General features: G+C 43.3%; 1 protein-coding gene across 2 annotated transcripts in view; it reads left to right on the forward strand.

The window, feature by feature from the left end:
• The first annotated feature begins 1,539 nt into the window (after positions 1 to 1,539).
• Positions 1,540 to 22,673, forward strand: part of YTHDC2 (YTH N6-methyladenosine RNA binding protein C2) — a 36,295-nt gene continuing 15,161 nt past the window's right edge. The window contains exons 1-12 of one of the 2 annotated variants that reach the window (XM_075410675.1): positions 1,540 to 1,747; positions 2,054 to 2,144; positions 9,100 to 9,296; positions 10,961 to 11,160; positions 11,644 to 11,810; positions 14,839 to 14,941; positions 16,151 to 16,307; positions 18,514 to 18,621; positions 19,765 to 19,913; positions 20,300 to 20,435; positions 20,801 to 20,927; positions 21,987 to 22,052. In XM_075410675.1, coding sequence (XP_075266790.1) covers positions 1,540 to 1,747; positions 2,054 to 2,144; positions 9,100 to 9,296; positions 10,961 to 11,160; positions 11,644 to 11,810; positions 14,839 to 14,941; positions 16,151 to 16,307; positions 18,514 to 18,621; positions 19,765 to 19,913; positions 20,300 to 20,435; positions 20,801 to 20,927; positions 21,987 to 22,052 — 1,709 coding nt within the window. The remainder of the gene's footprint in view (positions 1,748 to 2,053; positions 2,145 to 9,099; positions 9,297 to 10,960; positions 11,161 to 11,643; positions 11,811 to 14,838; positions 14,942 to 16,150; positions 16,308 to 18,513; positions 18,622 to 19,764; positions 19,914 to 20,299; positions 20,436 to 20,800; positions 20,928 to 21,986; positions 22,053 to 22,673) is intronic. The other variant, XM_075410676.1, reaches the window with a different exon arrangement.

Below are 22,673 nucleotides of genomic sequence, written 5' to 3' on the forward strand. Positions count from 1 at the left end.
TGAGACCTAACATAACAGCTAGTTATCTCTGTGAGCTTTTGCGTACACAAGGTTGCAAACTCAGATCAGAATAGGGCTCAAGGAATCACTTTGCAGAATCACATGGTTTTTTGGTAGGAAGGCAAGATGATGCCCTTGGGACACAGGAACTGGTAACAGATCTGGGTTCATCATTAAAGATTTCTGACGTGACTCTTTCAAACGAGTCATGATGTCTCATTTATTACTGTTGATACTAAGGAAGGTAAGAGGTATCCTTACCTTGTTAAGCTAAGGAGTTTAATTTTTCATAATAAATGTGATGCGCTCTAACATGACAACACTGCATGTCACAGAAACAGCTGCAAGCAAATAGCATTAAGTACGTTGGTTGAAGATGTATAGGAAGGGACCTGGATTAAAAAAAAAAAAAAGAGAAAATTTTAAAACCAACCTTACAATAGAGCAAACCTTCAGCTCCAGTGCCACTTCTCAGTGCAGAATTATGCCGAAGTGAGCTTTGTATACAGCTTTGCTACACAGCTTTGGCAGAGGTCTTTTAAGAGATATTTTTCAGGCAGCTACATCAGACCATCAGTGTTTATTTGCTATTTATTTAGTTCTCCACTTGAGTTCACACTTGAGGAGTAGTTTGCTCCTCAAAGTATTTCTTCTCCTGACTGAATGATGTTTCCAAAGCAGCAACCTTCAGCAGTCAACCCTGTGTCATGTCCAGGAGGGTGGGGTTTTTTTCGTGTCTTCAGCTTGGATTCAAAGGGCAACAGGGAAGGGGGGATGGTTTCAGCCAAAGGGTTCTTTACTGAACCAGAGAATCCTCACGACACCAACAAATCCCCCACGCTGCTGAATGGCGACACAACTTCCCCTTCCAGCGCCATCTCCAAAAATTACTTGCCTTTTGCAAAATCGGGGGCAAGTAACACTTCACAGCGAAGAGGCCGAGGGCTGCAGTGATCTCACCCACCCACACTGAACGCCATCCAGGTAAACGACGTGTTTTGTGACCAGACAGGTATCAGTGCTACTTCTTCAGTCGGTGCCAACCGCGCGCTGTTTCAGTGGCACACACCGTTCACAGCCTCGTGGAAAAAATCAAACCAAACCACGTTTTCCTTCCGTTTGTGACACAGTTTTGTACGCGGCTGCCAGCAGCTCCGGGCACGCGCCACGCCGCCGTCAGTCCCGCTGCAGCCGCCGGCACCGCTGCCACCTCTCCCGGCTGCTGCGGGAGGCCGGCTCCGTCACTCGCCTCTCCCCTTCACCGCGGTGCCAACGGCCGGCAACGCGCCACAGCCCCCCGCACCGCCTCCCCGCGCCAGCCGCCCCAGCACAATGCGCGAACCCTCCGCCACCGCCCCGCGCCCGCCGCCCGCCGCGGGGCGCTGAGGTGACTCCCTCGACCGCCCCCGGGGGCGGAGCCTCCGCCGGGCGGGAGCCGCCCCGCCCCGCCCCGCGCGTTGGCGTCACGGCGCTGCGCCGGCCCGCCCTCGCTCCTCCGCCGGCCGCGCCGCGCCTGCCACCCGCCTGGGACCCTGCGCTATGTGGCGACCCGGTGGCGCCTCTTCGCGTCAGCCCGGCCCGGGCTCGGGGGGCTCGGGGGGCTCGGGGGGCTCGGGCGCCCCCGCCGCGACGGGCCGCGCGCCGGGCCGCGGCCGGGGCAAGGGGCTGAAGGATGTCCGCGTCGACGAGGAGGTGGAGATCGCGGTGAACCTCGCCCTGGAGCGGTTCCGGTACGGGGAAGAGCAAGGTGCGTAGCGGCGGCCTGGGCGCGGTGGGGCGGGCCCCGACGGGCGGGCCGACGGCGAGCGCCGGGCCTGGGCCGGCGGCGGGAGGCGTCTGGGCCCGGGGGCGCCGCATGGGTTCCGCTCCGCTGCCTGCGGCCTGGTGAGGCGGCTCGCGCGCGGGCCCGGCGTCGCTTACCGGCGCGAAGGCGCGGCTGCCGTCGGTGCCCTTGTCCCTGGGGGAACGTGGTCAGACCTGTGGCGTCGAGGCGGTGCGTCACGAAGGCTGCGCATGACGTTGTGACGTTGGTGTTTTTCGTTGTCTTTTCTAGAAATGGAATTTCCGTCTTCGTTCACTAGTACTGAAAGGGCGTTTGTTCACCGGCTCTGCCAGTCCCTTGGACTGATATCTAAAAGTAAAGGGTGAGTTGGAGTCTGATTTTTTATTATTTTCTCTTTTTGGAGCAAATGTATGCAAATTCATGACTGTCGTTAAACTGATCTGTGTTTCTAGCACGTCCTGCGCAGTTGCAGGGAGTAGCACTGGAGAAAACAGTTTAAAAAGTAAGATTGAAAATACTGTCTTTGTGCTGTGCTTTATGTAGCCAGGGAGCAAATTAGGAAAGCTAGAGCCGTGACAGAATTAAATCTGGCCAGGGATGTCAGAGAGAACAAGAAAGCCTGCTGTAGGTATGTCAGTGAGAGAAGGAAGCCTGGGGAAAGTGTGGGCCCTCTCTGGAAGGAAGCTGGAGACCTGGTTACTCGGGATGTGGAGAAAGCTGAGGTGCTTAACGACTTTTTTGTCTCAGTCTTCAACGGCAAGTGCTCTAGCCACACCACCCAAGTTGCAGAAGGCAAAGGCGGGGACTGGGAGAATGAAGAACCACCCACTGTAGGAGAAGATCAGGTTCGAGACTGCCTAAGGAACCTGAAGGTGCACAAGTTCCATGAGGCCTGATGAGATGCACCCGAGGGCCCTGAGGGAACTGGCGGATGAAGTTGCCAAACCACTCTCTATCACATTTGAGAGGTCGTGGCGGTCTGGGGAGGTCCCCACTGACTGGAGAAGGGCCAACATCACCCCCATGTTTAAAAAGGGAAAAAAAGAAGACCCGGGGAACTACAGGCCAGTCAACCTCACCTCTGTGCCTGGCAAGACGATGAAGCAGATCCTCCTCGAAAACATGCTAAGGCACATGGATAACAAGGAGGTGACTGGGGACAGCCAACATGGCTTCACCAAGGGCAAATAGTGCCTGACCAACTTGGTATCCTTCTATGATGGGGTTACAGTGTTGGTGGACAAAGGACAGGCAACTGACATCATCTGCCTGGCCTTGCGCAAGGCATTCACAGAATCACAGAATAGTAGGGGTTGGAAGGGACCTCTGTGGGTCATCTAGACTGTCCCGCGTGATGTCCTTGTCTCTAAATTGGAAGGACATGGATCTGACAGATGGACCACTCGTTGGACAAGGAACTGGCTTGATGGACGCACACAAAGAGTTACAGTCAATGGCTTGATGTCCAGGTGGAGACCAGTGACGAGTGGTGTGCCTCAGGGGTTGCTACTGGGGCCGGTGCTGTTCAACATCTTTGTCAGCGACATGGACAGTGGGACTGAGTGCACCCTCAGCAAGTCTGCCAACGACACCAAGCTGTGTGGTGTGGTTGACACGCTGGAGGGAAGGGATGCCATTCAGAGGGACCTCATCAGGCTGGAGAGGTGGGCCTGCATGAAGTTCAACAAGGCCAGGTGCAAGGTCCTGCACGTGGGTCAGGGTAATCCCAAATGCCAGTACAGGCTGGGCGGAGAGTGGCTCAAGAGCAGCCCTGAGGAGAAGGACTTGGGGGTACTGATGGATGAGAAGCTCAACATGAGGCAGCAATGTGCGCTTGCAGCCCAGAAAGCCAACCGCATCCTGGGCTGCATCAAAAGGAGCATGGCCAGCAGGTCGAGGGAGGGGATTCTGCCCCTTTACTCCACTCTCATGAGACCCCACCTGGAGTCCTGCGTCCAGCTCTGGAGCCCCCAACATAGGAAGGACATGGATGTGTTGGAGTGGGTCCAGAGGAGGGCCACGAAGATGATCAGAGGGATGGAGCACCTCTCCTATGAGGACAGGCTGAGGGAGTTGGGGCTGTTCAGCCTGGAGAAGAGAAGGCTGCGGAGTGACCTTATAGCAGCCTTCCAGTAGCTGAAGGAGGCCTACAGGAAGGATGGAGAGGGACTTTTCACAAGGGTGTGTAGTGATAGGACAAGGGGGAACAGCTCTAAACTAAAAGAGGGCAGATTTAGATTAGATATTAGGAAGAAATTCTTCACCATGAGCGTGGTGAAACACAGGCACAGGTTGGCCAGAGAAGCTGTGGCTGCCCCCTCCCTGGCAGTGTTCAAGGCCAGGTTGGATGGAGCTCTGAGCAACCTGGTCTAGTGGATATTGTCCCTGCTTTGGGCAGCGGGGTTGGAGCCAGATGATCTTTAAAATTGCTTCCAACCCTTACCATGCTATGATTCTATGTGTCCTTAAAAAAACCAAACTTGTGCTTAGTTTGAGGTAGGATGCGCTTACACTGTTTGTGGATTTCACGGGTCCATGGAAAAGACTTCTCACCAAAATCTGTTCTGTTTTTCATGCACTACTGTGTGCCCGTAGAATAGGGGCATAGAATCTCATACCTTGACGCGTGAGATGTAACCTGGAGTAGCACATCCAAAAGAGTGCTTCTGTTGAGAAGTGCAGGAGAAAAGGGTTTGTATGCAGGTATTATGATGTTTCTTTCTCTTACCCTGCTCTGAGCTTTGAAGAGAAAACCCTTGTTTGTTGACCTGATGAGCTTGCGTGAAAGCTGAGAATCCAGTTCCCCTGGGAGTTCAGGTGGCAAAGCTACAGGACAGGGAAGGTTGCAGGAAAAACCCAGATGGGTGGAGTGCCATGTGTAACTTGGGTATGTGTGGACTGATGGAAATCCACAGCAGCATTTGCAGTTCCTCATTTTTGGTGATACTTCGTGATTCTTGCAGAAGTAGTGTAAATCGCCAGTACTCTGACCTGTAGTTAATGAGGGAGTAAATGCTGTTCAGCACTGGTTGTGTTGAACGTGTAGCTTGGTCTGAGAAGATCTTATTCAAGCTTAGTGCTGTTCAAGTGAAGTTGCGCTTCCGGTGTGGTTCCAGTCTCAGGAGTGGTATAGCTGATATTTGGCACAAATGCCTGAGACAATAAATTCGGCTGAACTTATGTATCTTTACATCATATTTTGGGAACATAGAGTGTTCCCCTGTCTGGTGTCTGCAAACGGTTAGCAGGAACATGCTTGGGTTGTGCGGTGCATGTGCTTAAGCGTAATTGGTAGACATGCTGATTCTTTGTAGAGCTTTGTGAGTGTCTCTGAGCAGCTCCCTAGTAGATTCTGTGGTATTTTTAGTCGTTGTTTCATAGAATAGCTCAAGTTGGAAGGGACCCATAAGATTATTGAGTCCGACTCCCTGCTTCTCGCAGGACTACCTAGAAGTAAACCATGTAACTGAATGAGTCATCCAGATGCTCCTTGAGCCCTGACAGGCTTCATGCGGTGACCACTTCCCCGGGGAGCCTGTTCCAAGGACCGACCACCCTCTCAGTGAAGAACCGTTTCCTAATGTCCAATCTGAACTTCCCCTGACGCAGCTTCATTCCATTTCCCCGTGTCCTGTTGCTGGTCACCAGAGAGAGGAGATCAGCACCTCCTCCTCCACTGCCCCGCTTGAGGAAGGTGTAGACTGCGATGGGGTCACTCCTCAGCCTGGTAGTCTCCAAGCTGAACAAACCAAGTGACCTCAGCCTCTTCTCACAGAAGTCTTGCCCTCGAGACCTTTCACCATCTTGGTCAGTCTCCTCTGGACACTTTCCCATAGTATGGGGTCCTTCTTACATTGAGGGACCCAACACTGCACACGGTGCTTGAGGTGGGGCCACACCAGTGCAGTACAGAGTGGGACAATTACCCCCTGTTTCTGTTTTGTGTGTGTTTTTTTTTTTTTAAATGTGGGGTGTCCAGGGTGACACGAAGCTTGGTGGATAGTTGAGCTGGCGTTTAACAAGCTAAGAAAAAGGGAATATTCACCTGGGAAGACATAAACGGTATACTTTTGTTGACTGTAATAATGCGTAACATATTTAAGAAACATGGATTTCCTTTTAAAATAAATTCAGATGTTCTACTCGTCTTTCGTCTCCCCAGATTTCCTCAGTGTTTATGCTTGCAATAACTTTTGGAATGATCAGTCTTTAAAAGATTGATCATGATTGGCTTTCATCATGGAGTTTCTAGAAAGAGTATGATTTTAGTGTTAATATTCATTAGTCTGTCTGTACTTGTTGCACAGAGTTGATAAACAAGGAAAGCTATTGTTTGGGAACCATAGGACAATATTTTGTGATCAGTTTTTTCCTTTGAGTTAAGCATGCGTATTTTGAACACTTGAAGAAACTTGTTATAAACTCTTGGTAGCTAGTATGCTTTCCTCTAAACGTTGTTAGCAGTGTAGTGTACTGGGTCTGGCTGGGATGGAGTTAACGTTCCCCATAGCAGCCCTCATAGCGCTGTGCTTTGTGTGGGTAGCTAGAAGGGTGTTGGTAACACACCAGTGTACCACGCAACATCAGGGCTGTCTCCTGAATTCCCCCCAGGCCCCCAGTGAGGAGGAGAGTTGCCAGCAGGTGAAGGGAGGGCATCCTTCCCTTCTGCTCAGCACTGGTGATGCCACACCTGGAGTGCTGAGTCCAGTGCTGGGATTACCAGTGGGAGAGAGACATGGACATGCTGGGGAGAGTGCAGTGAAGGGCCACCAAGATGATGAAGGGGCTGTAACATCTCTCCGAGGAGGAAAGGCTGAGAGAGCTGGGGCTGTTCAGCCTGGAGAAGAGAGGGCTCAGGGGGACCTCATCAATGTATACCAATACCTGCAGGGAGAGTGCAAAGAGAATGGAGCCAGGCTCTTTCCAGTGGTGCCCAGTGAGAGGACCAGAGGCAGTGGGTACACACTGAAACACAGGAGTTTTTCTTGGAATATTATGAAACACTTTCTTTGTCACTGTGAGGGTGAGCAAGCACTGGTGCAGGCTGACCAGGGAGGTGGTTGGACTAGATGACCCACAGAGGTCCCTTCCAACCCCTACCATTCTGTGATTCTGTGATTCTGTGGTGGAGTCTCCATCCTTGGAGACAGTCAAGAGCCATCTGGACATGGTCCTGGGCACCTGGCTGTAGGTGTCCATGCTTGAGCAAGAGGGTTGGATCAGATGAGGTGTAGAGGTCTGTCCCAGTCCCGATGGTTCTGTGGTTCTAAGTGGCTGACAGACAAACTACTGAAGACTGGGAGCATTGTCATGGGAAGCATTGCAGTTTATTTTTCCAATTCTGCCAACCTTTCCCTGGACATGCATATGCAAGTACTGTTCCAGCTTCAGTATTTTTGCTATTCTGAAATGTTATCTTGCACTGCCCAGGAGGTGAACGCCAGCCAACAACTTAGAAAGCAACCATGTTGTGGTGGGTTGACCTTGGCGGCTGATTGCCAGGTCCCCAGGCACCTTGGCCTCTCACTCTACCTCCTGAACAGGACATGGGGAGAAAATAGCATGGGGTCTTTCTTGCAGGCTGAAGTTCCTTTCAGAATAAACCTGCTCCACTGAGGTCTCTTCTGTACGTTTGGGGGGGAATCTCTCCTGCTGTACCTGGGGCTCCTATTCCCCCTCCTTCTTCACTGACCTTGGTGTCTGTAGGGCTGTTTCTCCCACGTTGTCCTCACCCATTTCTCTCACAGCTGCTCTGCAGCATTTTTTCCCTTTCTTAAATATGTTATAACAGAGTTGCCACCATCATGGCTGAGGGGCTCAGCTGTGCCCATGGTGGGTCGCTGGAGCTGGCTGTGTCCAACACAGGGTGGCCTTGGCCTCTCCTCGCAGAAGCCACCCCTGACAGCACCCGAGTGCTGCATCCCATACATGTGCACTGCTGTACTACCCCTGCCAGCCGTGGGGCTCACCATGGGACCTTCTGTTCTTATCCTTAGGAGACGTTTTGAGAGTGTTGATTATGTCGTTGCAGCCCAGGCACAAGGTAGTTCAGCTTCAAATGTACTTAGAACAGTTCTCCGCCTTTCAGTATCCGAGTTCGGCCTAAAAACAAGTGCAGCGTTATGATGAAGTGTTTTGGCCCTAATTCTACCTTGTAAATCTTTGATAATGAAGGTCCTGGGAATCTGATCTGTTGGATTTCATTAAGGCTTGGAATACCACTGGAAGGCTGCTTCTGTGTCCGTTATGGCTATTTGTTGATTTTTAACGTCTAAATCTCTTAAATTAGTCTAGAAAGGAGTTTTGTGTAATACCTCTTGGTACTGATTGACAGTGTGGTTGAGGGAGCTGGCTGTCTTTTGGGGAGCAGATGCAGTGAGACACCTTTAACGGAAAGGCAGCAGAGCAGCGTTACATTACGGAGGCCTAATTGTAAGGCTGTGCTGGGTGTAGTCATCCAAAGTCTGTAGTGCTCGTGCTGCACTACTGCATGTGAATAGAGGGTGGTTTTGGTGGTGGGTATTTGGATGCTTCTGCTATTTTCGTGTGCGTTGTGCTACACAGAACATTATTTGGAAGTTTCTAGTTATGACAGAATCACAGAATCACAGAATAGTAGGGGTTGGAAGGGACCTCTGTGAGTCATCTAGTCCAACCCCCCTGCCGAAGCAGGGTCACCCACAGCAGGCTGTAGAGGACCTTGTCCAGGCGGGTCTTGAATATCTCCAGAGAAGGAGACTCCACAACCTCCCTGGGCAGCCTGTGCCAGTGCTCCGTCACCCTCAGAGGGAAGAAGTTCTTCCTCATGTTCAGACGGAACTTCCTGTGCCTCAGTTTGTGCCCATTGCCCCTTGTCCTGTCACTGGGCACCACTGAAAAGAGCTTGGCCCCATCCTCCTGACACCCACCCTTCAGATATTTGTAGGCATTTATAAGGTCCCCTCTCAGCCTTCTCTTCTTCAGGCTGAACAAGCCCAGTTCCCTCAACCTCTCCTCGTAGGGGAGATGCTCCAGTCCCCTCACCATCCTTGTAGCCCTCCGCTGGACTCTCTCCAGTAGCTCTTCATCTTTCTTGAACTGGGGAGCCCAGAACCGGACACAGTACTCCAGATGAGGCCTCACCAGGGCAGTGTAGAGGGGAAGGAGAACCTCCCTTGTCCTGCTGGCCACACTCTTCTTGATGCACCCCAGGAACATTTGAAAACAATTTGAAAACAATTTGACAGCCATCTTGAAAGAATTATGATAAAGATCATTACATTGAGGTAAATAGGTTATTTATTTATTCTAAAATACGTTATTTTTTTTCCTCCCAGAAAAGGAGCAAGTCGATACCTGACTGTAAGGAAGAAGAATGGATCAGAACTAACACGTGCAGTAATGACTTGTTGCTTGACTCCCAGTACGAAACATGCTGTTCGGAATTTAATTCAGAGATTTCCTGTCACAAATAAAGAACGAACAGAACTTCTGCCAAAGACGGAGCGAGGCAGTGCATGTGCTGTTGAATCTGGTATGTTCAGTGTATCTTCTGATACGGATTTGTGAATCCACACTGCTTAAAAAAAAAGAACAACCCACAACCCAACCAGAAAACAAAGTCCTTTCTTTTCTGTCTCCTCTCCTGTCCCAAATGACACCTTTCCCTCCAAACAACCCCATTCATTTTCTTGGCTTTTAATTGTTAATCTACGGTCTTTTAAAACTGGTGTCATGAGAAACTTAGGCAGTGATGTCACCCACATTCCACTGTCTTGCTTGTGCCAAGTTGGTTTTGAATCTTTGAGCTAGTTCCAATCAATTTTATTTGGGAGTACATTTCTGAAATGTTTGTTCCTACGAGTTCCATGAGGTGAAATTGAAGTGCGGTGTTACTGTGACTGCTGTATAAGAACACCATTATGAGAAAATGGGGCAGGCCATTCTGCTTATAGAAATTCATGTTCTTGATAAAATAAGAAGCTTTTTTTTTGTTTCATTGACTTCTAAAATAGATTTGGTCCCTAAGGGACTACCATCTAGACTTCCTGATTTCTAGAATATCAAAGAGTTCACTGGAAGACAGACTTCTGATATATTGTGTTTTTTTTCTTAAAGAATGCTTTTAGCAAGGTTATTTACTTTAGGAGTGTAAGAGTTTTGTGTTGTGTTTCTGTGTACAAAGCTGGGTGTAGTACGCAGAAAACACTTGTAGCAGTATGCCTGCTTTCACTGGCTGTTTCTGATTTATGGTGGTTCATGCTCTTAAGTGCTGCCTTTGCTAGTTTTCTTTTTCAGTTGTTTCATTTGTTTAATAGGATTGTTTAGTGAACAGAAGGAAACTATAATGCAAGTGCTGAAAAGCAATTCCTTAGAAATGTAAGGCATAAACTAATGAATACCGTAAAATTTATCTTTCTTTACTTCTCCAGAATGGTTTTTGGCTCTTTTAATCTTTTAACCTGTGTCTGCCTTGGTAACACAGTGCTTGTAATTTAATATCTTAATCTGTTAATATATTAATCTGTTCATCACATTAAATATGTATAATTGAATTTACAGCAAGCTTTTCATTTTTCTGAGAAGTAATCATTAAGGAATTGTAGAATAGCATTTACAATACTGAATTTAAAGTAGGCACTGAAGACGTGCAGGTTCTTTGGCTACTTAAGTATTGCTCTCTAATATATCACACTGTGTTGTGTGGGTCCGGGGGACTGGGTACAGCATGGTTCAATTTGTATGATTTAAGACAAATCTTATGGATTAGAGCATTAAGTTGTGAGTGACTGACTCAAAGGAGGCATGCCTGTCAGTTTGGAGTAACTTAAAGGTTACTATGCAGTGACTATATAGTGAATGTGTAAACATGATACAAAGGCCAAGAAAATATGCCAGGCTGCTTTTCTGGGATTTAGTTTCTCTGTTTGCTCTTCATGACCTTTTTTGACTTTGAACAATGCATTCAGATAGTCTGTTCAAAATATCTATGAAAGTAATAACTCCTTTGAACAATATTTCTTTTAAGCACTGTAACAGGATACATTACTATTAATATGTCTTTTAAAATTGTGATGGGTTTGTCACTTTGTAGGGATGCATATAAAGTCAGGAATGTTCATTTTTGTGCATGATTTTTAAGCAGTGTTTTATTTACCTTCTTTTGTATCTAAGTAAATTGTAAACGTCTCTTCACAGAAAACAGAGAAGTGCACAAGACAAGCGGACGACTTAACAACGGTATCCCGCAGGTTCCAGTGAAGAGAGGGGAATCAGAGTTTGATTCCTTCAGGCAATCACTGCCAGTTTTTGAAAAACAGGAAGAAATAGTCAAAATAATAAAGGACAACAAAGTTGTTTTGATTGTAGGAGAGACTGGATCAGGAAAAACTACTCAAGTATGTTTCTTTAATGAAATAAAAAATATAACAGGATTTATACAAAGCTAATGCCAATTTTGTAATATTTCTGTAATAAGGGATTTCTTTACGCTAGTTTTAAGGCTTTTGTTTTCTTATATAGCCAGAAGTCCTGCGTTCTAGTTCATTTGCTTGCTTTTGAAATACTAAACCAGCAGATACTTACTAAAAGCATAAATGGTTCTGCACAGTTTTCTGATAGACCTACAGGTATTTTTTAAATAGATTTCTTTGAAGCAGGAGAGAGAAGCTTCAACTTCTTTTTTTTTTTTTTTTGAAACTTAGTCAGAAATTTATTTTTGCTGCCTTTCTACCCCTTCAAGTATGTTTGCAGTGATAATCCTATTGTGAATCCTTTTGCAACCTGTGCAGTAGTAAGACGCAGTTAAATTGTTTCACTGTGGTAAAAAAAACCGATGACTTTATCAAACTAAGAATTACATTTAAACCACTTTTTTACAGATCCCTCAGTTCCTTCTTGACGACTGTTACAAAAATGGAACTCCCTGTCGTATATTTTGCACTCAGACAAGACGTTTGGCAGCTATTGCTGTGGCTGAAAGAGTGGCAGCAGAAAGGAGAGAGAAGATTGGCCAGACAATTGGTTATCAGATTCGATTAGAAAGCAGGTACTAATGATATTTCTTAAAGTCAATTGATCTTGTGTTGATATCTGTAGTCTTGTGCACATTTAAACCACAGTGTCTTTGGGATACAGCCTAGTAAAAGCTCAGTATGTAAGGAATCAGTAGGGTATGTTATTTCAGGTAGTGGAATATTTCAGAGTGAAAAGGACAGTTTTCCTACTGTATGTTGCAGTTTCACGTAGTAAGCTGTCTTATGTAAGTGAATTGCATGTGCTTTCTTTATTTCTTCTTGGGGGTGTGTGTGGAATTCCTTGTCTCATTTTCAGATCAAGTCTACACTTTTCTGTCTTTTTTTTCTCCCTACTTTTAACATGTGTAGATCCAAAAGTTCTGCAAGTTTTGAAGATAGGTAGGAAGACCAGCACGCTGTAACAAATGCTAGGTTGTGAGAGCTGATAGGGGACATAAAAGGAAATAAGCAAAATTCGGAAGTGAATTATGAAGTTGAGCATTATTTACCAGTGTAGTTTGGGTTAAATTTGCTCTGTTTCAGCTCTTATGTTTAAAGCGTGAAGTGATACAAAAGTGGAGCTTTCTAGGTCACCTGGGGAAGTTGTTCCTGAAGCAGAGGAGGGTTAGATGAAAGTCTGAAGATTGTGTGTGGTTTCTGGATTCTTTGAACTGTATGGATAGCAGGATTTCCAGGAATGGGCAGCGGCTGGAATATGGTTGAGAAGCACATGGGAAAAGGTATAGCTGGTTATGTTGCTTGTATGGGTAAAGATACCACATAGCTGATGAGCATGAATGCACTTGAGCAGCAAAGCCAAGTTAAAGAAGAATTTGAATATGTGTACAAAAGTTCACAAGGGTTGAAAAGAGCTAGTGAAGATGAATTGCAAACAAGGTGGATGATCAGTGTGTGGAGGTATATGCTGGCTGAAGAAGAACAAAGTCTAGGTCGTATCAAAATGGAAGAATTACTGGAAGCAGTGCAGAAAACCTGCTTAAGAAGAATCCACAGATTCACGCAAAAGGAAGAGATGGCAGTATTTCTGACTGGGCGAAAAAGATGTGAGGTGAGTGTGTTTACAGTAACACAGGGGTCTAATTTTGAAGTTTTATTATCTGTTGGACAGTGATGATGATTTCTGGAAGGCTGCTGAAGAAGAGAGAAGAGCAGAGATGGGTAAATTAAAGCATTTCTGTCTTCGGTGTGGTCCCTGAATTTGATATCTAGGAGGATTTTTGAAAGGAGGGATGAATTGCAAACTTGGAAAGAAATACGCATCTGGTAACCAGTGAGCTCATGTCTTCCAGGAAGGAGTTCTAGAGTATGATACAAAGCAGCTTTTGGGTACTGAAGGTGGCAGCGCTGGAAAAGGGGTGGCAATTGCTATTTTTACTTGCACAGCTAACTCTGCCACAGGTATGAGAATAGTAACTTTTAAGAGTTTGAAATTCCTGAAGAGAAAAATTAGAGCATTTGAAAATGATCAGCTGATTTCTTTGTGATTCAGTCAAGTATAGTGTATTGGGTTTGTGTGGCAAGGTTTTGGTAGTGAGGGGGCTACAGGGGTGGCTTCTGTGAGAAGCTGCCAGAAGCTTCCCCCATGTCCAACAGAGCCAGTGCCAGCCGGCTCCAAGACAGACCCGCCGCTGGCCAAGGCCGAGCCCATCAGTGACAGTGGTAGCACCTTTGGAATAACATAGTTAAGAAGGGGGGAAAAAAAATCTGCAGAACTGCAGCTGAAGAGAGGAGTGAGATGATGTGAAACAGCCCTGCAGACACCAGGGTCAGTGCAGAAGGAGGGGGAGGAGGTGCTCCAGGCGCTGGAGCAGAGATGCCCCTGCAGCTCGTGATGTCGACCATGGTGAGGCAGGCTGTGCCCCTGCAGCCCGTGGAGGTCCACAGTCAAGCAGATCTCCACCTGCAGCCCATGGAGGACCCCACACCAGAGCAGATGTACGCTCGAAGGAAGCTGTGACCCTGTGGAGAGCCTGCACTGAAGCAGGCTCTTACCGGGATCTGTGGCCCCATGGAGAGAGGAGCCCACGCTGGAACAGGTTTGCTGGCCCGGCTTGTGACCCTGTGGGGGACCCACGCTGGAGCAGCCTGTTCCCTGAAGGTCTGCACCCCATGGGAAGGACCCACCCTGGAGCAGTTCGTGAAGAGCTGCAGCCCGTGGGAAGGACTCACATTGGAGCAGTTTGTGGAGGACTGTCTCCCGTGAGAGGGATGTCAAGCTGGAGGATGGGAAGAGTGTGAGGAGTCCTCCCCCTGAGGAGAAAGGAGCGGCAGAGACAACGTGTGATGGGCTGACTGCAGCCCCCATTCCCCTTCCCCCTGCGCCACTCGGGGGGAGGAGAGAGAGAATTCAGGAGTGAAGTTGAGCCTGGGAAGAAGGCAGGGGTGAGGGAAGGTGTTTAAAGATTTTTTTTTTAGTTTATTTCTCATTATCCCACTCTGATTTGATTGGCAAGAAGTTAAACTAATTTCCCCAAATTCAGTCTGTTTTATTCATGATGGTAACTGGTGACTGGTCTCTCCCTGTCCTCATCACGACCTATGAGCCTTTCATTGTATTTTCTCTCCCCTGTCCAGCTGAAGGGAGTGATAGAGCGGCTTTGGTGGGCACCTGATGTCCAGCCAGAGTCAACTCACCACATACAAACAAATACAAAGACTATATCCAAACATATGGTGAAGAATTGGAACCTCTTTTTCCAAAACAGTCCACACTGAATTTTTCAGTGAATTAAACAACATAGAGAGGTTCTTAAGGTTCTGTTTCATTTATTTGTTGATTTATGTACATTTGAATCTCACTTTGTTAATTAATCCATCGTCTGAAGTATTGGAGCATAATCACTAATATTCCTTAGGAACTCTGGAAACAAGCAGAGTTCAACAACAAGCAGTATGCGTGAATTCTTTGGGGAGAGAATTATAATCTAATTCCACTTCTGGTGAGCAGCTGTTCAGTCCTTTAATTTTCAGCAAGTAGTGGAAAGCTAGCAGCATTTAAATGGTGTGAAAACCTGAAGTATCTTTATGGATTTTCAATAGGGTTTCTCCGAAGACACTGTTAACATTTTGCACTAATGGCATACTACTTCGCACGCTAATGGCAGGAGACAGCACTCTCTCAACTGTGACCCATGTTATTGTGGTAAGAATCATGTTGTATTTCCTGTGAAGTGGGGCAGTGTGTATTGCTTCTTAACTGGAAGATAAGATCCTAGTTTTTTTATTAACATGCTGAGCATTTAAGGTGTGCTTGTTTGGATAGAGTCTGAATTAACGTTAAGTACTTCCTGAGCCTTTATTGTAGCATGCACTGTTTCGTTTTGGTTTGGTTTGTTTGTTTTGTAAAAGTACCTTATTTTAGGTTCATGGCAGTAATTAATTTTGGAATCATGATACAGTTGTGAAGGACAGAGCACTACGGTTTTCTGAGCTTCCTCTGTCAGAAAGCATAAAAGCCTTAGGGAGGCTTATGTAGATAGGATTCAATGTGAGTGTGTCTGTCAGAATTTCTTGTATCATGTGCTTGTTTTAGCAATACCGCGTTTGCAGTCCATTTTTTTTCCCAGATGTTTTCAAGATAATGAGTAGTCTAATTTTCAGCAAATTACTTAAGTGTGTTTGTTTATGATTGTGTGAATATTGCTATGGTGGAGTTTGATAATTCAGTGGAACTAGAATGTTTACTGCAAGAAAAATTCATAATAATTCTGGGTCCTTGCATGTTTATCAAAATGGAAAAAAGTGTGAGAATGACTTACGCATTCTTGACTTCAGCCTAAAAATGTTGTATTTGGGTCCCTGCTTCATAAGTTTGTAATATATAATGAACCAAAAGAACACACCAACAAAGATGGCTAATTAGTCATGTGCCTTAATTAATGGTAAGCTTTGTACATGATTTAATGGATCTAAGCAATCTATTTTTTTTCTGACTATGTGGTATCATACATTTCTTTAAATGTTCATCAGTTGTGAAGCAGGTTTTATGAAAATAAGATTTGTAGGATTTGCGGTTTGTGTCATTATCTTGAAAACGAGATTATAAGAATTAGAAGTTTCAGAAGTTCACTTTAACCTCTAAAATCAAGGTGTATGTGGTTTGTGCGTTACTAGTGCAGTCTGCTCAGATATCTCTATAATATAAACTTTTTGAAATATTTTTGACTTTTGGGTAGTTTTTAAGAAAATCCTTACTTAAGCTAGACTTACACATTCTAATGTGTCTGTAATGTACCAGCAAATTATGTATTTGAGTTTTTAAAAAAGTTCATATTTATGAAAAGTTATAATCTTACATCTGTGATGTTTCTCTGTTGTGTGTGTGTTTTTTTTTTTTCGTCTTTTGTTATAGGATGAAGTACATGAGAGGGATAGGTTCAGTGACTTCTTGTTAATAAAACTGAGAGACGTGTTGCAAAAACAGACTAATTTAAAACTAATTATTTCTAGTGCTGCTCTAGATGCAAATCTCTTTATTAGATATTTTGGAAGTTGCCCAGTAATATACAGTAAGTATTTATGTAAACTCTTAAATCTGAGTATACCTGCCCTAGGACTTACAGATCTTATTAAACTGTAGCAAACCGTTCTGAGTAAGAGAACATGATGCATACACTGAGAGTTACAGCAATGCTTGTTTGTTTTTGTGGTTTCTTAACTATTTGCATCTGCTTCAGAGTGTTTTTATCCCAGGGAGTTCTGTAAGTGCAGGGATGTCCTGGCTCTAGGATCTGCAAGAGAGTGATATATATTAATTCGTTCTGGTAGGTTCTACTCTTCAGGCATCACCAAGTTTGCTACTGGTTACCAGATAAAACACAGATAAGTCCACCTGGTCACTTCAGTATTACAGTCCTAGGCAAATTGGGTATTCGTGTTTTAATCACATGGTTCTTTATTTTAAAGGAAGTTACTAACTGTTGATCTAGGTAAACGTTGAGAAAAGACATGGCAGTTTGTATTAGTTTATGTTCAGACTCAGTAATCCGCAGTTAGGTTACATTCAGATGCAAAGAAAAGTTATTGTTATTGCTGTTGTAATTTCATTTGGACTGACCTTTAGTAGAGGTAAAACACAGATGCGTGGGAGATGCTTTCCCCCTCACCCCGTCACACTCCTGGCCTGCAAGTTCTCTGCATGACTGACCTCCTCTGGCACCTTGCAGTCCTCTTCCTTTTTCAACAATGATATCCGAGTATAATGTTTTGAAAAGATGCTTTTAAGAGAAATGCTTTCTTTTCAGAGCAGTCAAGTAGGCTGTCTGTATGTCAGCTTTTTTTTAAGAAACTTGACAGTCCCAGGACATGGGTTGGATCACTCTCTTTAGTATCTTCTCTGCAAGTTGTCAGTTTATTTCAGTGAATGTTCCTGATAAGACATCTATTTTTTTACAGATACAAGTGTTTAGTTCTTCGTTCCTAATTGCTGCCTAGAAAAGTAAGGCTTGCAGCTTGTTGGAGGCAGGAATCTGGAAATTACACACGATTTCAGTGTTTTCCAGATTTTTTTTTGGAAGGAAGAAACCTCGCCTGTAATTGTTGCGTAGCTTTCCAGTTTACTCTTCTTGTAGCTTCCTGTTTGTTTCGATCAATATGTTTATTCAGGAAATGCCGATGACAGTCTCTTTCTCCCGTTTACCTCAGTGGTTATACCATTATCATATACTCGTCTTCATAGGCTAATCACAATTGAAGAGATACTTTCCATTTTTCACTTTCGAGAATTTAAGAATTAAAAGAAGAGAGTTTAGATACTTTGTCTGTTAATGCTGTGAAAAAGATTTGATCCTCCTTCAACAATATAGCTGACAAAATCCTGACCACAGAAACCAACATTTTGTGGTTGTGGGTTCCTGTGGTACAGAGTTTGTGATCCGTGTTGGAAGACTTCCTCCATGACAGCTTCTAAAAATATATGAAATGTAGCTTGTTCTTTCTGAAGATAAGTCCTAGGTGATTTAACCTCAGCTGTGGCAAATGTCTGCTAAGGTACCAGAAATCAAGATCTAGAAATGTTAATACTTCCTGTGAAAAAACCCCTCCTTTAATATCCATACATAAGGTCTATAAAACAGTGATATTCAAAAAGAATTCAGGGTAGATTATTTAGGAGATAAATACCATTGGAGTGTCTCATTTATCAGCAAGTATTCAGTAAAAAAAGCCAAATCTGGCTGAAGTGATTGCGAAAGTTGAGAGAAGTCCTTCTCCTGGTATACTTCTCATGGAAGAAAAGTGGTTTAATGTAAAGGTGGGAATCTGCTTGTGGGATCTTGCACTAAAGCTGTATTAATTGCTGTTATATTTTGTAATCCAGGTGGCAGGTTTACACAGTGAATTCTTTTTTGGAACCCTAAACAAAAATGGCTCTTTTCTTTTTCTCATTTGGATAAAATTGCAATTAATAACTGTGAATCTTAGGAGCATCTCTTGCTGTAACACTCAATAGAATTGAAGAGGTTAATGAGAAACAATGTACCCAGCTGGCATTTCACTTTTGAAGTGTTGTTGAGTTTACTGGCCCAGTAATTTTGAGAAAATAAACCCCAATGAAGATAGACTTACAAGACTTTTCAAGGAAAGCAGTAATTCCTTAAATCAGGCCCTAATAATGTTTAATTCACTTTTTGTGTCTTCAAAAATGCTTTTCTGAAATTAAGATTATAAATGAAGCTAGGGAATATCTAATATTGTATTAATTATGTGTGCTTTCAGTACAAGGAAGACCTTTTGAAGTTAAAGAGATGTTTCTGGAGGATGTTTTACGAAGCACTGGGTATACAAACAAAGAGATGGTAAAGTACAAAAAAGAGAAGCAGCGAGGTTTGTGGACTTGTTAACTATTAGGATTGGCAGTGGATCTCATTGAGTGAACAGCTAAATATGATGATTCTGTTAGATTTTCAAAGTCAGAATATTAAATGAGACATGATTAGATGGCAGCGAGTATCTTTTAGCTCTCAGTGTTTACATTATTCAAGTAGCTTGTGTAACTTTAAAATAATATATTTTCACTGTCTTTCAGTGGTTGCATGCTTTTTGCTTATGGCTGATAAATGCTCTGTTTTTCCTAATTATTATGGAGTAGAATTGCATGTGACTGGGGGCTTTGCAGAACATACTGTGTTGTCCTGGTTTCAGCTGGGATAGAGCTGACTTTTGGGTGCAAATTAAAGTGCAGCCATTAAAGAGGGCAGGATTTTGCACATCTTGCATGGAAATGGTTCTTATCAGTAACATTTTTCACTGCGTTCTTCAGACATGGATGTATTTCGTGTATGTAGCCCAGAAGCATAAACATACTTGAACTTCATACAGTTGTTTTTCAATTGATTAAGTAGATATATTGTTTTGAGAAGTTTTCCTGACGACTGAAAGCAGTGATCCTAGTGTGTATTTAAAAAAAACCAAACACTATGTCCCGTCCCACCCCCCCCCCCAAAAAAAAAAAAAAAAAGGCAAAATCCAAAGGTGTAACATAAAATCCTAAATGTATGTTTATCCTGGTGCTTGACTCTGATCACTGTGGATAGAAAAGTTCAGTTAAGGCACTGGTGTCTTTTAATGTTTCTTCTACTTGTACAAAGAAATTAGTTTTCACATGCAGGAGCTATCTATATCCCTTCTCTTCAGTGTTTCACTTCTGGAGAAAGATCTGGACTGAGAATTGTGTAGAAATTATTTACTTAGGAAGCACATTTGAACGCTGTAAGATGGAATACTGGAGACTTAGGGGCTTAAGCACCCAAAGGGTATGTTTTACCTTGTTCTTACAGCAGATGTTTGCAATGGTGAACTTTGGGTGCCCTTACTTATGGGATTTACATTGGACTGGTAAGAGCGTTCTAGATTCCGTAAAAGAGATTGAATAGGTGAAAGTTTGACTTGCTAGAATAATTTTTTGTAGCTGAAAACAATGGATAATTGACTGTAAAACATTTATTGGAAATACTTTATGCATTCTAGAAGAAAAACAGCAAAGCACTCTTACTGAGTGGTGTTCTGCTCAAGAAAATAATAGCAAACTGGAATCTCAGAGGCAGAGATCTGTCCCAAGTGCAACTGAAGAGTATAATCTGTTGGATGATGGTGGTGACACAGTATTTAATCAACAGGTAAGCTTTTCCTTTTGTTGGAAGAGATGTTTAAATCTGCATTATATTATTACTACCCAATTAAAAACTGTTTTCTAAAGATACTACTCCTATGGAGTTTCTAGAGGGATATCAATGTATTTGAAAACACGATTTTTTTTTGTTAGCATGAACTACTCTTAAAGTGTGCTTTTCAGTTGTACATAACTTGTTTAGATCAAATGACTGTACTGCTGTTGTTAAAGTACTTGGATATGATACAAGAAATGCTTTAACTGATATCTGAATGCTGTATTTCTGGATGTTACTTGGAAAACTAACTGTTCAAACTCTTTGTGTCTAGTGTGTGAGAATAATGACAACTCTTTGAAAACAGATTTATCTTTCAGTATTGTTTTTTTCTTCAGACTGAAAAAGATGCGAATTGCCTTGAACCATGGCTAATAAAAGAAATGGATTCTTGTCTTTCTGACATCTGGTTGCATAAAGATATTGATTCCTTTGCTCAGGTGTTCCATCTCATTTTAACCGAAAATGTCAGTGGTAAGTTTCTCATCCTTTTACATAGAAATAAACAACCACAAAGTGACTTGAATTTCTGTGGCTACTTTATCTCCAATTTTGAAGGTTGTTACCTTTGAATTCTGATGCCTATTGAAAAAATGAATGGAGTTAGCAAACTTAATGATTTTTGTAGTTATTTGTTGTTGTACTTGTTTTGAAGTACTGACAGATGTTATGTTTCTGAAATAGAGTTAAATTCACACGGACTGACTGGTGGGGTGGAGTGAGGAGACAAATTCTCTTTGGCCTAGGTTTTCAAAGTTACAATCATACTACATTTACAGGAAAAAAATAACAACATGTATATGGGTTTTGCTGATTCTTTTTTTTTTTTCACTTTTCAGTTGATTATAGGCACAGTGAAACCAGCGCGACTGCACTAATGATTGCTTCAGGGAGAGGCTTTCTGAGTCAAGTAGAACAACTGATCAGTATGGGAGCAAGTATCCACTGCAAGTCATCCAATGGCTGGTAAATGCAAAGAGATGGATTTATTTGTCAATATACGAATGAGAAAGCATATTAGATGCTATAGAAATTTCTAGCTTATCAGACTTCTGTAAGCACTAATAGTTTTTGACAGTCTAAACAATTTCTACCTCCTGTTTATCACACTGTTAATTAAGAATTCAATTTAGAATTTACAGAAGACAGTCTTGAGTGTGGGATACACACTTTTGGTTTCAGTAGGTTTGATTTAACACACTGGTTAGAAATGAAACTGGAATCGTCCTCACTGGATTGATTGAATTAGACCCAAAATGTTTGCTGATTCTTATTTTAAGAGAATAACCTATATGGGATTTAAAAATAGTGTATTACAGGTGCAAAACTGTTTGCTGCGTAATATCTGTAAATAAAGTTGTATGATGTAAAAATATTTATGAATCTGTAAAAATTCAGATTTTTGTGGCCATGAATTGTGTCTTCATATGAACATGAACTGTAGTAAATAATTGTAATATGGAAAGATACATATTGGTATCTTTCCCAGGGGTATGATATTTGGCACTACCACTTGAAAAACTTGGGGAGGAGTGCGGTTTAAAGGGAAAACAGACTGAACTGCATTGTGAGGGGGGCAACTTCCATAAGACATCAAAAAGCCCAATGTTTGCGTGCATTTTGGAGAAAAACGTCTGGGCTGTGACTTCTCGGGATGAGTTAAAGGAGCTAGTAAAGGGTACTGCAAAAAGGCATGGCTTGTCTCGGCACATTGGTGTGTGGCTTCTGAAGGCATGGCACTTTCTTCCTCCTCATTTCCTTCTGCATGTTTATGTGAACTTCTGTGTCAAACTGGGATTCGTTCTTGGTAAAAGACTTGCAAGAGTCTAAAAATCATGTATCTGTTACGCCTGTTTATGGACTTTAAAATGGGAAGTCGCAGACCCAGCTGTAGCAGCACTGATTAAACAGTAGTGCGGAAATTGGTAGAAAAGTGCGGTGTCAGCTCTCTCCTCGCGTAATATGCTATTCATATGCATCTTTTGAAGTGAGAAATTAATAAAGATCTTTACGCAACTTTTTCAGGATGGCTTTGGACTGGGCGAAGCGCTTTGGACAGACAGAGGTGGTTGACCTGTTGGAGTCCTACAGGTAAGCTATAACTGCTCTGCAGAAACAGTTGTGTAACACGGTAAAGGGAAATTTATGTTTTGTCTTCTTTTAATCAGAACATTTTTAAACTTTTTGTGCTTTAAAATCTCGCTTAAATAGCAAGATTTATTTGAGAATATGAATGTTTTGAAAACACAGTTATCTAAAAAAAAAGTTTATTTCTGTTCATTATCATAGCGATTGCATTTGCATAACTCCTAGGATAAATATAGTTCTAGTGGTGTAGGACTTCTTTTATATTATTAGCATCTATCATCTTGCTATGGATATTCCTATCAGGATTATATATCTAGGCAGGATGTGGTTGTAGTAACTTAAATAAATGTGTGGAGGAGACGCAGATTCTATACCATGTACTACTAATTTCAGATGCTTATTGCGGAAACAAATCTATTCTTGTGTGGTTTTTATCTGTATATTGTTGGTACATGATGGCCATATTAAAGAAATTTTATAGGAGTAACATGTACACTGGGCCATTTAAGAATTGGGGTTTTTTTTTGTTAACATACAGTTATCATAGTTTGGTTACAATTTTGTAGAGACCTGTATTATTATAGTTTCTCTTAGTGCAGTTTCTCTTAGTGTACTACCTGCTTA

This window comes from Opisthocomus hoazin, chromosome Z (genome assembly GCF_030867145.1).
Source record: "Opisthocomus hoazin isolate bOpiHoa1 chromosome Z, bOpiHoa1.hap1, whole genome shotgun sequence".
In the NCBI taxonomy this organism is placed as follows: domain Eukaryota; kingdom Metazoa; phylum Chordata; class Aves; order Opisthocomiformes; family Opisthocomidae; genus Opisthocomus; species Opisthocomus hoazin.